Source organism: Nicotiana tomentosiformis, chromosome 4 (assembly GCF_000390325.3).
Source record: "Nicotiana tomentosiformis chromosome 4, ASM39032v3, whole genome shotgun sequence".
In the NCBI taxonomy this organism is placed as follows: domain Eukaryota; kingdom Viridiplantae; phylum Streptophyta; class Magnoliopsida; order Solanales; family Solanaceae; genus Nicotiana; species Nicotiana tomentosiformis.
Genome location: NC_090815.1, coordinates 11652474 through 11668062, shown reverse-complemented (window position 1 = coordinate 11668062; position 15589 = coordinate 11652474). Strand labels below are relative to the sequence as shown.

The window sequence follows — 15589 nt, the reverse complement described above, 5'->3', positions numbered from 1 at the left end:
ATTTTCTTATTGGGAAAATGGTTACGTCAGCTCCAGTATTTTTCGAAATTGCTCAGCTTTATCTTTTGTTTAACTTTTGGTATAATATCTTAAATCATAGTCAAAAGATGGGTAAATATAGACTTTTTTTCTCGAAAAGGTTAATACATGGAGTCCACCTATATTCACGATAAAAGCTCTATTAATAATAAGAGCAAATAAAAGGCGACTAATCATTAGAATATAAATGAGCAAAAAATTTAACGAGCACTATTCTCCTTTAGGTGTTTCAAATGCGGTATAAGTATAGGTAGAAGAAGCGGGTATGGAAAAACCTTCTGTATAAGGTTCTAATTCAAGAATGTCCTTTTCTGAAAGGAAAATGTGATTACTTTTCCTCCACCTATGCATTACAATCATTTAGGGTAAATATAAAGCAATAAAAACGAATGGATTTGAGTCGTGCATTTGCTTGCATATTAAGACAAAGTCAACGTTTCTACAACTTATACATTATCCTTTTTCTATATAACACTAATATTGCACCTCCAGTATATCACTATAAGAAACCTTTGTGCAATAAGATTTAGGTATCGATAAATTTTATTCTTATAATTTATTTGTAGATTATTATTCATCGGAATTAGAAATGACATCACCAACAACAACCACCGTCCCGCCGTTTGTCGGCCTCATTGTAAGGGTTCTTACGCTTATTTGCCTGTCGATTTCACTCATCTTATTACCACCAACACTGATACTATTTCTACCAATATTGGAGATGTCAAAATCACGTTTAAGGATGTTTTTGCTTACTGGTAAAATTCTCACTTTACTATAATTTATATTTTCTAAAGTAATACTCCCTTCATTCTATTTTATGCGATACTCTTTCTCTTTTTAATCAATCCAAAAAAAGACATATTTTTATATTTAATAATAAATCAAATTTAAATTTCTATTTTTATCCTTAATAAGATGATATTTAGCCACACAAATTTTTATGAATTGTTTTAGATCATAAATTTTAAAATTCTTCTATTATTTTTAAATTAAAGTCTGTGCTTAGTTAAATACCATCACATAAATTGGGACAAAGAGAGTATAATATTTAGTAGTAGTACATTAAAAATAATTGACAAGATGACTAACTTTTATGAGAATATTCAGATACTTGATGTCTGCTGTGATCATTGGAATGGTACACGCTCTTGCCCAAACTGCTCTCTCAATTTGCCTCGTGGGAACAGGAAATCACGTTGGTGGTGAGGGGTACCCTCAAGTTGACTTCTATTGTGACAGTAATTTTTTTCCTTATCCCTTTTATTAGATGGTAAAACTAGTATAATATTTGTTGTAAGAAGAGAGAGAAAAGAAGAGAACAAACATAAAGTACAAAAAGACAGTCACTCACACTTCAAATAATAATTGAAGTAATAGATTTAACTCATATATATGGACAGTATAAAGATTTAATTAACAAAATCATGTAGTATAATCGTGATGGGTAGTGGGTAACCAGAGGCGGATTCAGAATTTTAAGTTTATGGGTTCCTAAAAAATTTTAAGTTAATAAATAATAACAACTAGATTGACGAAGTAGGTTCCAAGCTAAATATTCTTATACAGTTAATGAACTTTTCAAAAGCTACTGGGTTGTTGTTGTTGTAATACAAATACAGGATCTAAATAAAAGCTAATGGGTTCACGGGAAGCCGTAGTTATTATGCTGGATCTGCCCATGTGTGTAACATAAAGGATAGGGAAAGTAACATGTTATAACAAGTTAAATTATAGGTTAGTGTGTATAACTTTAAAATTCGTAAGTTAATTATAAGCAAATCTCTATGTTAGTATGTAATTATAACTTGATAAAAATAGTATTCTAACCTACCAAACAAGAAACAATTTCTCTACCTTCACTAGGTAGGGGTAAGACATGCGTACACACTACCCCCTAACCCACTTGTAGGAATATACTGGGTATGTTGTATTTTTGTTGTTACGAAACAACATTGATGCATAGAATTATTTGCAATTACTTTTACTCTATCAGTGCATAAAACTTAAAACTTCTAATTTATGAATAAGAGTTTTTGGCCAATATTGTCCATTATCTTTATGGGTATGTCTATTTTGGTCCCTCAAATATAATCCTGAGCATATTTAGTCCCTTAAGTATGCTAAAGTGGAGCACATTTAGTCTCACTGACACAATGTGTTCAAAAACTAACGGTGTTACCCAACTTTGATTCATGAAGCAAATCTTCTGCTCTGAAATAAAATATTTCCTCCCCTTTTATTGGATAACGCAAATTATCACTTTAATTCCTTATTTTTAGATAATGTCTTCTAAAATATTGACCTTGAAAATATCCCCTTCTGTGTTAGTTTTCATGAGAAAATGACACTATATAGCCGATGTAAAAATAATAGCCGGAAAATGTATAAAATTTGTATATTTTGTATATATATATATATATATATATATATATATATATATATATATATATATATATAATTTACAAAAAGTACATAAAATTTGTATAATTTTTGTATATTAACATACAATATATATATATATATATATATATATATTTTTTCGGCTAAATAGTTTCTGCTACCAGATATAAATAATTTCTGGCATGGGTTAAAAGTGATAATACAACCTAGTTTTTCGTTTGCTTCAATAATATGCCTAGAAGTGATCCTGGCAGCTCTATTTTTTCAAATTTTAACTTTTATTTTTGGAAAAATCAACTAAAATTTTTAAATGTATATATATACAAAACAATATACAAATTTTATATATTTTTCGGCTATTATTTTTAGAGCGGCTATACAGTATCATTTTCTTATTGAAAACTGGCATAGAAGGGGATATTTTCAAGGTCAAAATTTTAGAATACATTATCTAAAAATGAGGAATTAAAGTGATAGTTTGTGTTATCCAATAAAAGTAGAAGAAACGTTTTGCTTCAGAGCAAAAGATTTGTTTCATGAATCAGAGTTGGGTAACAATGTAACACCATTAATTTTTGAATATATTGTGTCAGTGAGACTAAAGGTGCTCCACTTTAGCATACTTAAGGGACTAAATATGCTCAGGGTTATATTTGAGGGACCAAAATAGACCTAACCCCAATGATAAAGGACAATATTGGTCAAAAAAACTCTATGAATAACTTGGTGATATAAATATTTTTCAGACAGCCAGTGCACGCGATTATCTCTACGAAAAAAAATACCTTAATTAGCAGGACTTGAAAGCCATATATATAGGTTAAATAACCTTTTTATTATGGTTTGTGCGGCTTAGGTCCTACTTTCTTGCTACCAGAGCAGCTAAAACTTTTGGGACGACACAACAATTGAAGCAACTTAGAAATGACGAATTCAATAAATAGTCACAGTTTCAAAAGTAATCGAAATTTAGCCATTTTTCATGTAAAGATAAATTTAAACGAAAATATTGTTCAAAATCCAAAAAATATTCCAGCATACTATACTGGAGTTCCAGCATAATATACTGGAGTTCCAATATAATATACTGGACTTCCAACATAATATGCTGGAGTTTCAGTTTAATATACTTGTCCAGCATAATATGTTGGACGTTTATACACAGGTGCTCCAATCTCCAGTATATTATGCTGGAACTTTTCGTGTGTTGGAGTTCCAGCATAATATGCTGGAAATTCATAGCAGGTGCATCAATCTCGAGTATATTATGGTGAAACTTTCCGTGTTGCAGCAAAATAGTGGCTATTTTTTTAATGACTTTGTAAATGCTGGCTATTTTTCAATTATCAGTCCGAAAACTGGCTAGCCCGTGCTATTTTCACAAGATTATATGAATATGCCTCATGTTATATTCTTAATTTTGCCACATTTGGTCGTCATATAGTGTTGAATTGCAATTAATTTGTATTTAATTTTGTAGGCACTTGTTAAAGTACGTTGGTAAAATTTTGGAAGTCTTAAGATTGTTTTGTATTTTTCTAGTATAACTTTTGTTTTGAGAGTTGTCCTTCAATTTGGGTATTTTTCACCAATTGTCGTGTAGGAAAATTACATATAATTAAACAAAAACTAAAGACTATTATCATGCAAAACAAAAGATACGTAGATTTGGACACAGTTAAAGGAAAATGCGAGGTGCATGTTTTGTTAAATTTGTGGAACGAGACAGAATTTAGAAAGAGAGAACTGTAAATATGCTTTGTCCGTTCGTGAAAGACTGGATTGGCAGCTATCTGGATTGCTGACTTGTTATCACTGTAAATAGAAAGTTGAGCTTGTTGAACAATCCCTAACTCTTTAAACAGGCCAACAAGCCAAAGAATCTCAGTTACAGTCGAAGCAAGACTCTTGTACTCTGGCTCAGCAGAACTTCTGGAAACTGTTGATTATTTCTTTGATTTCCATGAAATGAGGGAATCACCAAACTTCACTAAGTATCCTGTTATAGATATTCTGCTATTGGGACATGATGCCCAATTAGCATCACAGAAGGATGCTAGAGATCCAGAACATTCAGCCTTCATCAACACCCCTAGACCAGGACAGTGTTTAACATACCTCACAACTCTGAGGGCAGCTTGCATGTGAGATGATTTGGGAATGTGCATGAACTGAATTAAGGTTTGAACTGCAAATGAGATGTCGGGTCAAGTGATTGTCAAATACAGCAACCTACCAAGTAACATTTGATATGGCCTAGGATCCTCTAGTAGAGTATCACCAGTTGTAGAACCTGTGTGGGTATAAAACTCCAATGTGGTCAACTTGGCATTCAACTTCAAAGGTGAAGTAACGGGTTTACATCCTGATAGACCCAAATCAGCTATTAACTCCAAGCTATACTTCCTCTGATACATCAAGATACCCTCTTTACTTCTGGCAAATTCAATTCCTAAAAACTATTTTAGCTCTCCCAGATCTTTGATCTTGAAGCTATCTTGCAATTGTGAGTTGGTATCTTGTATTAGTTGTAGATTATCTCCTATAAAAATGAGGTCATCTATATATACAAGGACCACTACCAACTGCCCCAAAGTTCTTTTGGTGAACAAGGAGTATTCTAGGTAACTCTACTAGAATCCTGAGGCAAAGAGTGTTGTAGTGAGTTTGATATTCCATTGTCGAGATGCATGCTTAAGCCCATAGAGGGATTTATGTAATTTGCATACCAATGACTTGTTGTTAGATCCTATAAATCCAGATGGAATGCACATGAACACTTCTTCAATTAAATCACCTTGTAGAAAAGCATTGTAAACATCCATTTGGTGGAGCAGCAGCTAAAGCAATTACACTTCCGACAGTTACCATCTTCACTACTGGTGAGAATATTTCTTGGTAATTCAATCCTTCCTTCTGATTGTACCCTTTGGCCACAAGTCATGCCTTGAACCTTTCAACGTCTCTAGTTGCCTTGTACTTAATCTTGTACACACATTTGCATCTTATAGCTCTCTTCTGTGGGGGCAATGGTACTATCTCCCAAGATTTGTTATCTTCCAATGCTTTTATTTCTGCCTGCATAGCCTCAATCCATCCTTTATCTTTTGCATCTTCATAGTAACTATTGGGTTCTTGTTTAGATGAGATCTGAGATAAGTATTTTTGATATTTGGAGACAAGTGATCATAGCACGTGACAGGAGCTATCGGATATCTACAACTATTAGTTTGTATAGCTTTGCCAGCTCTAACATAATCCTTAAGCCAAATGGGAGGTCTAGAGATCCTGCTTGATCTTGTAACATCATCAATAGATGGTTCGTGTAACTCAGGAGTTGCAGCTGATATAGGAGTTGGAAGGGACTCTGAATGCCCCTGGTTGGAGTTAAGTATTGGTGAATTCTCTAAAGAAGAGGCATTAGATGAATTTGAGAATGATTCAGCAGCATGAGCTGATGAAGAAGGAAGAGAAGCCTCATGATCTACATCATTATGATCATGAAATGATCTCATATCCAAATTATCTTGAAAAGACTTATCAGTCCCCACTTTTGGATTTTGAAAAGGGAATGCTTCTTCAAAAAAGGTTATATCTCTGCTGATAAAAAACACATTGTGCTCAAGATCAAGTAGCTTGTATCCTTTCCGAAGTGCTGCATATCCCAATAACACACACTTCACAGCTCGAGGGCCAAACTTATCAGTTTTGGGAAGTAGGGAAGCAAAACACAAGCATCTTATGATCCTTAGATGAGATAGGGAAGGTTGTTTGTGATACAACAGCTCAAAGAGTGATTTATTGCCAAGAACGGTGGAGGGCATTCAATTGATAAGATATACATGTAACGACTCAACCGGTTATTTTACCTTCTAGAACCTCGTTCTTCTAAATAAGACTCCCCATATGTGCTTTTACTATTTTATGACTTGCGGGGATGGTTAGTTCGGGATTTGGAAGGGTTCGGGTTGAAATCGAAATATTTGGTTCCTTAGTTTGGCTTTAAAAGGCCAAGTTTGACTTCGGATAATATTTTGAGTAAACGACCTATGAATCGGGATTTAATGGTTCCAATAGGTTCGTATGATGATATTGGACTTGGGCGTATATTCGGACCAGGTTTTGGACAACCCGGGAGCGTTTCAGCGCTTAACTAGCTATTTTGAAGGTTTTAAAGTTATTTAATTTTAGTTTGGAGTATGTTTTGGAGTAATCGAGGTCCGTTTAAAATTCTAAGGCTGGGAATAGTTCTGTATGGTGATTTAAGACTTGCACGCAAAATTTGGTGTCATTTTAAATAGTCTAAGTATGACTCGGCGCATTCAGAGAAATTTGGAAACTTGAAGTTCATATTCTGATTTAATTCGGTTTTGGGGTGCGATTCTTGATTTCATTGTTGATTTAAGGGTTTCGAGAGTTTGAGCAAGTCTGTATTATGTTTACAGACTTGTTGGTGCATTTCGCGAACGCGGAAGGGCTCTCGCGTTCGCGATGAAGGATTTGGGGGAGATGGAAAATGTTCTTCACGTTCGCGGGTAAGGGGTCGCGTTCACGGAGCATGGGATCCTAGGCCTACGCGTTCGCGATGAAGGACGAACCTGGTAGGGGGTCAGTATACTTTACCTTTCGCGTTCGCGAGGGAGTGCACGTGTTCGTGAAGGGAAGGCCAAGTAAGCCTTCGCGTTCGCAAGAACCCTGTTACGTTCGTGAATGGCATTTTTAAGGCCTGTGGAACTCGTAATTCGATGATTCTTGTTCCTATGAGTCACAAATAAATATACGAACCTACTCGTCCAATAGAAACTCAATTCGGAGCTCATGTGCTCAATGTGATACCAATTTCGCTTGTTAAATAATTAACTCATGTTTCGCGCTAAAAACTCAATCGCGACTTGATGAAATTAGACCAAACTTTCCGGATCACTCCTATAATTCATTATCAAAATATTAAAAGTCTCGAAATCGAATTTCGGTCTCTAGAATTAAAAATGGACCTTTGGGTCATTATATGCTTATATTGAAAATATCAAACTCTTCCTCGACAGCCTGTAGTATATCAACCATAACTTCTTGTACTCAACTCCAACAACCAAACGGTTTAAAGTTCTGCAAACTAGATACAAATGGCTACAACTTTCATGTTTTGCTCATCGTGCAACTCCTTATAAATTGCGAAATATAAGCTCCCAAAGTCAGCCCTGTGCAGCAGAAATTTCTGGCGATGCACACTGCTATAGCCAAAATATGCAGTACTAGTTTCAGTCAATCGATCGTAACTTTTTGTACAATTATCCGAATGATGAATGATTTATCATTCTGGAAACTAGAATCAAAGCGCTACAACTTTTATGTTTTGATCATTTTCAGATTCCTTATAGATTTCGCGATATAAGCTTCCAAAGTCAGCTCTACGATTGCACCAGTTGCTGTCCAAAAACAGCTTCTCCAGCAGAAATATTTCAGCAGCTCCTTTTGTCCGAAATTCATTCCGTTAACCTTCCGAAATTCACCCGAGGCCCTCGGGACCTTAACTAAATATACCAACATGTCCAAAAATACAATACGAACTTAGTGAGGTGTCAAACCATGCCAAACAACGCCGAAATTACGAATCGCGCATCGAATCGAATTATGAGTTTTTTAAATCTTCCAACTTCTATATTTTGCACCGAAACGTATCAAATCAATTCCGATTGACCTCAAATTTTGCACACAAGTCATAAATGACATAACGGATCTATGAAAATTTTCAGAACTGAATTGCGACTCCGAAATCAAAAAGTCAACTCCCCGGTCAAACTTCACAAAAATTCAACTTTCGCCATTTCAAGCAAAATTTCACTACGGACTTCAAAAAAAAAATTCGGATACGTTCCTAAGTCCAAAATTATCATAAGGAGCTACTGAAATCATCAAAATTCTATTCCGTGATCGTTTTCTCAAAAGTCAACTCTGCGGTCAACTCTTTCCATTTAAGCTTCAAAAATGAGAATTGTTCTTTAAATTAAATTTTGAATCTTTCGAAAACCAAACTCGATAATACACGCGGGTCATAATACATATTACGATGATACTCGAGACCTTATATAGCTGAATGGAGCATAGATTCTTAAAATAACAAGTCGGGTCATTATAGAAAAGTAATTGTTAAGTAGTTACATATCGAAATACAGTCTTTTTTTTGTCTTTTGATTTTCTATTCGGTGCCTAGTATCCCCTTTGGTGTCCAACTGATTCATATTTGTGTCGAAAAGTCTCACTTTTACGGTAAAACACTCGTTGCCAAGGATTAACAAGAGATATAGTCAATAAACGAAAAGATTAGTTTAGTTTTTGTTTATCTTAATATATTTAGTTCTAATGACAAATCAATTAGTGCATGTTTTGGGAGGTAAAGTGTGTTTGTGAAACTAATAAAATTTATTCACAAACAAGTTGCTTAAATGCAAGTCTAACCACCCCCACCCCACCCCCCACCCCCAACAAAAACACACACATCATTCCTCTCTCCTTTTGTTTTCTCTCTTTCTCTCTTTTTGCAAATCCAGTTGCGAACATAGGCTTAATTTATTTTCTTTATTTTACGCGTCGTTTAGGGTAAGTTTAAAGCAATCAAATGGAATGTATGACCCTACCCCCCCCCCCCCCCCCCCCCAAAATTTCAAAGTAAACTCTCTCTACATGTGGAAGCCGGAATATATCAATTATCAAATACACAATGGTGTTGAGTTGTGCATTGACTCGCTAAATTAAGACAAAGTCAACATTTCGACAACCTATGCATTATCTTTTTCTATATAACATGAATATGCAAACGCATCTCAAGTATATTACTATGCGAAAAACTTGAAATAATTTATTTGGAGAATTAGCTTCACCGGAAGGGAAATGGCACCACCACCAACCACCACTATTCCGCCGTTTGTCGGCCTCATCGTTAGGGTTCTTACGTTCATTTGCCTGTTGATTTCACTCATCTTGATTGCCACCAATACTGATACTATCCCTACTAATATTGGGGATGTCAAAATTAAGTTTAGCGACTTTTATGCTTACAGGTAATAAAATTCTCACTTCACTCTAATATATATAATTTTTAAGCAATATATAATACAGTGGTACATTTAGGATAGGTTGTCTACATTAGACCTTTTGAGGTACAACCCTTCTTTGAACCATGCATTAACGTAGGATAACTTATGCGCTGCACTGCTTTTTTTATATAATAGTATAGTTAGTTTATTTTGACATGATGACTAACTTTTATGGGAAAATGCAGATACCTGATTGCTACTGTGGTTATTGGAATGGCATATACTCTTCTCCAAAGTGCTTTCTCAATTTTCCTTGTGACCACAGGAAATCGCCTTGGTGGTGAAGGTTTCTGTCTATTTGACTTCTATGGTGACAAGGTAATTCTATACTTTTAGCCGCTCCAAGAATAAAAGCCGACAAGATGTATTATATATATTTATTTATTTTTTGTTTTGACTAGCGAATGCAATTAGTTTTGACTGACCTGCTAATTTTGTATTTTATCCATTATTTTCCTAATACCGTTTTTCACCATAAAAGTAGAAAATATAGAGTTTAATTTATATACACTAATAATTTAAAATATTATCTACTCACCTAAAATATATTTACAGGTAACGACCCTTCCATGAATGGGATGAGATTTGTAATCTTAAAATAAACCAAGTTACCTATAACAAGTAAATATGACCTAGTTGGGTAAAAATTCCTTACATAATGCCGGTATATACAAGTTAAACATGAAAGAGAGAAAAGAAGAGAACAAACACAATATACAAGTAAAGAAAATCATTCACTACTGCCTATTTTATATATATATATATATATATATATATATATATATATATATATATATATATATATATATATATATATATAAATTCGAGCCAAAGCTAACGGATTGAGTTTTTGTGTGCAGTTTATCTCCTACTTCCTTGCAACGGGAGCAGCAGCAAGTTTTGGGATGACACATGATTTGAAGCAACTTCAAAACGGTGACGACACGCTGAACAAATTTCTGGGCATTGCAAATGCTGCGGCCAGCCTTTGCCTTTTGGGATTCATTTTCGCTGCTGTTTCCTCAGTTTTCTCATCTTATGCTCTTCCCAAGAGAGCTTGATTTTAAAAAAAAAATCAATCTCTTAGTTTAAATCCAACGCTTTGAGATATTATTATTTCAAGATTTTGAAGTTTGCCTTGTGTTGAAGTTTCAATTTTTATTTAAAATGTATCTAATTGTTTTAAGTACGTTGGTGAAGTTGTGCAAGTCTTAGGGTGGTTTTGTATTTATTTTTGTAATATTTTGTTTTGGGAATTGTCTTTAATTTGGGTATTTAATTTCCTCTGTATCATTTAGAAATTGTTTTTTCCAAAGTTAATAAGAACATATTGCCTCCAAAACCGTTGCTCTTTAGTTAGAGACCGTTTGCAATCTTTAATTTTGAGAGTAAGTGAGAAACTTATGCTGGCGTTAATATGGCATTAACTTTTTAATTATTTGAATCTTTTAGTAGAATATTAAAGAGAGTCACGGCCGGCCAGCTCCTTCAGATACTCTTCCCATGTCTATTAATTTTCATTATCAGATAGAATTAAAAATGAAAAAGAAAAAATCGATCAGATTTTCTGTGCATCTTGCTGAGACCTAAATTATAAAGAAGATATAAATTATAGATATGCTAAAACCTAAATTTTCTTTATTGTTCATATGGATTTTCTTATTGGGAAAATTGTTACGTTAGCTCCGGTATTATCCCATGCCCTAAACGCCGAACGCCCGGAACGCCCGGAACACCCGGGCGTACTCTCCGAATTGCTGGGCGTATGCCTCTTGAGACTTTCGCCCCACACCATCGCCCCGCTCACCCCCAAAAACACCTTTTAAAATACTGCCACCAACCACCACCATCCCGCCGTTTGTCGGCCTTATTGTAAGGGTTCTTACGCTTATTTGCCTGTCGATTTCACTCATCTTATTACCACCAACACTGATACTATTTCTACCAAAATTGGAGATGTCAAAATCACGTTTATGGATGTTTTTGCTTACCGGTAAAATTGTAACGATCTGGACGGTCGTTTTGAGTATTATAATTACTCTCCCCCATTTACTACTCAATTTATGCTTTACAGTTTTTTACGACTTACCGAGTTAGTTGGTTCGTGTCACGACCCAATTTTTCCTTTGTATGACGTCGTGACGGTACCTAGTCTGTATGACTAGGTAAGCCTAACAATTTGCGGAATAAATGAAATAAAAACATAAATTTAACAACTAACTGTAGCAATAACATTATAACTGAGTACCATGCCACTTCGCATGTACAATAATTAATTCCTCAATATACTACACAACATTCCCAAAATCCGAAACATCATGAATCACAAACTACAGGAGGAAAATCTAGTATCTCTATACATCAGAGTCTATCAAAAGAGAATACAGAAGATAATGGACATGGGGAGGAGTAGAAGGGGACTATGAGGTCTGCGGACGTGGCAGATATACCTTGAAGTCTCCAAAGTTGTCTCAGCTCACTGACAGTGCGGCTGATAAGGAGCACCTGGATCTGCACACGAAAAATATGTGCAGAGAGTAGCATGAGTACACCACAATCGGTACCCAATAAATGTCAAGCCTAATCTCGGTCGAGTAGTGACGAGCCAGGTCAGGACCCAACTAGTATATATAATAATAAAGCAAGGCAGGAATGAAATATCGCGGTAAAATAAATACTGAAATTTAACAAAAAAGAATTCATAGAAGGTAACAGCTCAGTACACAGAAATACAACAGGGGATCTCCCGAGAAACCGTCTCGTAGTCCCAAACGTAAATGTGCAGGGGGATCTCCCGGAATACTGTTCCGTAGTCCCAAAGTAAATATGAAAGACAGGGGGATCTCCCGCAATACCGTTCTGTAGTCCCAAAATAAATATGTAGACAGGGGGATCTCCCGAAATACCGTTCTGTAGTCCCAAAGTAAATATGCAAGACAGGGGGATCTCCCAGAATATCGTTCCGTAGTCCCAAAATAAACATGCAGTACATGGGGATCTCCCGAAATACCGTTCTGTAGTCCCAAAGTAAATATGCAGCTCAACTAACAGAAATAACAGTTACAGCAGGAAAAACTACAATTGAGACTAAGTTCAAGTCAAGGAAAAACAAGAATTTCACTAAAACATGCTGCACGGAGTTCAGATAAACAATTAAGGCAAGTAGGCATGCTATTTTAGTATAACAAGATACTACACATGTTGATAAGACTCAAATAAGAAGGAAAAACATGTTATTACTTAGTAGAAATCGGGTTTTTACAATAATTATTCCGTGTACGTACTCATCACCTCACGTACAAACGGCGCTCACATATCAAAACAGTGCCAAATCCTAAGGAGATTCCCCCACACAAAGTTAGGCAAGCCACTTACCTCGAACCAAGCTCAATTAATCGGTAAGAATGCCTTTTCCATGAATATCTAACACTGAATGGTTCGAATCTAACCAAAAATAATTCAATACAGTCAACAAAATTATAGAAATCAATTTCATAAGAAAATACTAAAAGTTTCAATAAAAATCCGAAATTAACTCAAAAATCAAATGTGGGGCCCACATCTCGAAATCCGGCGAAACTCACAAAATCCAACTGCCCATTCAATTACGAGTCCAACCATATCAGTTTCATTCAAATCCGACTCTGAATCGACACCGAAATCTCAAAAATTTATTTCTATAAGATTTCTAAAATTTTCCCAAATTTCCATCTCAAAACACTAATTAAATGGTGAAAATAATGATATATTCGTGTATATTGACCAAATTCGAGTTAGAATCACTTACCCCAATATTTTTTCTTGAAAGTCTATCAAACATCGCCTCTCCTCAAGCTCCAATTTGTTAAAAAGGGCAAATGGGACGAAGTCCCCTGTTTTATAATTCTGCCCAGGCAGCCCTCGGTCCTGCCTCGATCCTGGCCCTCAATCCTAGCCTTGATCCGCGCCCTCGATCATGGATTCGATCATGGCCCTCGATCCTGGCCCTCGACCCTGGCTTCGATCCTGACCTTCGATCCTAGCCCTCGACCCTGGCCCTCGATCTTGGCCCTCGACCATGGCTTCGATCTTGGCCTTCGACCCTGGCCCTCGATCCTGGCCCTCGACCCTAGCGTTCGACCCTGGGCTCGATTTCTGGGCTTCGATCCTAGGCTCGATTTTCTAGGCTTGTCAAACTTCCAAACTTAAATTCCTATTTTAGCCATTTCAAGCCTATTTTAACTACGGACTTTCAAATATAATTCTGAACATGCCCCTAAGTTCAAAATTACCATACGGAGCTGTTGGAATCATCAAAATTCTATTCCAGGGTCGTTTGCACATAAGTCGACATCCGATCACTATTTGAACTTAAGCTTTAAAACTTGGAACTAAGTGTTCCAATTCATTCCAAAACCTCGCCGGACCCGAACCAACTACTCCAACAAGTTACATAACAGTTATAAAGCATAGAATGAGCAGTAAATAGGGGAGTGGGGCTATAACTTTTAAAACGACTGTCCGAGTCGTTATAGTTCGGGTCCGAAAAATTATTTGGAGGTCGATAGTAGAATTAGGCTTGAAATGGTGAAAGTCGAATTTTTGAAAAGTTTGACTAGGGGGTTGACTTTTTGATATCGGGGGCAAAATTCGATTCTGAAAATTTTAATAGGTCTGTTATGTCATTTATAACTTGTGTGAAAAATTTGAGGTCAATCGGACTTGATTTGATAGGTTCTGGCGTCGTTTGTGGAAACTTGAAATTTTAAAGTTTATTAGGCTTGAATTGGGGTATGATTCGTAGTTTTAGCATTGTTTGAGGTGATTTGAGGGTTCGAATGCATTAGTATAATGTTTTAGGACATGTTGGTGTATTTGGTTGAGATCCCGAAGGCCTCAGGTGAGTTTCGGATGGTTAACGGATCAATTTTAGACTTGGCATTCCAGCTGAAGAATGTTGGTTTTCTGATACTGGTTTCCTTCTATGCGATCGCATGAGAATGTCCGCAATCGCGTAGGCTTGTTTGAGGCAGTGATGATTTTGTTCTTCGCGATTGTGTGAAAAGGGCCGCGATCGCGTAGCTGTGCGAGTTTGTTATTTGCAAATGCGTGAAGGAGGTCGCGTTCGCGTAGAGTAAGTGGAGCAGAAGTAGAGGTCACGCGTTTTGTTCTTCGCGATTGCGTGGACAAGTCCGCGATCGCGTAAGCCTGTGAGAGTAAGCTTCGCGATCGCGTAGGGTTAAATCTAGGTAGTGGAAATTTGTGCTTCGCGATCGCGTGTGGTTGTCCGCGATCGCGTAGAGCAAATGACTAGGCAGAGAGTTTAAGTTTTATTTTTACCGATTTGGAGCTCGGAGAGAGAGAATTTTCGGGAGATTTTCAAGGAAAACAACCGGGTAAGTGTTCCTAACTCAATATTGGTTAAATTACCCGAATCCATGGTTGTTTTGGACATTTAATTAGTGAATTAAGTTGGAAGATTTAGAAAACCCTCTTAGTTTAAATTGAAGATTTGAGGGTCGAGTTGAGGTCGGATTTTGGTAAAGTTGATATGGTTAGACTCGTGGTTGAATGGGCTTTCGGATTTTGTAACTTTTGTCGGGTTCCGAGACGTGGGTCCCACGGGCGATTTTTTAGCTAAATTTCGTATTTTGTTGGAAAATTAGTATTTGCTTATGGAATTAATTCCAATAAATTTTATTGACCGAGTCGAATTATTTGTGGCTAGATTCGAGGCGTTTGGAGGCTAATACACGAGGAAAAGAGATTGCAGAATAAAGAATTAGACGGGTTGAGGTAAGTATTAGTTTGAAATTTGGTCTTGAGGGTATGAAACCCCGGAATATGTATTATGTGATTGGTTTTGAAGTGACGCACATGCTAGGTGATGGGCGTGTGGGCGTGCACCGTAGGAATTATGACTTGGTCAATTCCATGGAACTGTGTAGTTGAAAATTCTGATGATATCCATACATTTTTTCCCGTATTAGAGAAATGGATCTATTAATCATGTTTAAATCATAAGTTTACACTGTTGAGACACACAGAGGTTGTGTACTTGTGAAATTATTTGC

The 15589-nt window shown here is 36.1% G+C and overlaps 1 protein-coding gene and 1 pseudogene across 1 annotated transcript; one reads left to right on the top strand and one right to left on the bottom strand.

Moving 5' to 3' along the window:
• Positions 1-3563: 3563 nt before the first annotated feature.
• Positions 3564-5313, bottom strand: LOC138909261 (uncharacterized mitochondrial protein AtMg00810-like; annotated as a pseudogene).
• Positions 5314-9287: 3974 nt separating this feature from the next.
• LOC138910592 (CASP-like protein PIMP1) lies at positions 9288-11044 on the top strand. Its single transcript, XM_070201830.1, has 3 exons — positions 9288-9500; positions 9722-9854; positions 10397-11044. The coding sequence occupies exons 1-3, from the start codon at positions 9331-9333 to the stop codon at positions 10595-10597; spliced, it is 504 nt and encodes a 167-aa protein (XP_070057931.1). The 5' UTR covers positions 9288-9330; the 3' UTR covers positions 10598-11044.
• Positions 11045-15589: the final 4545 nt, after the last annotated feature.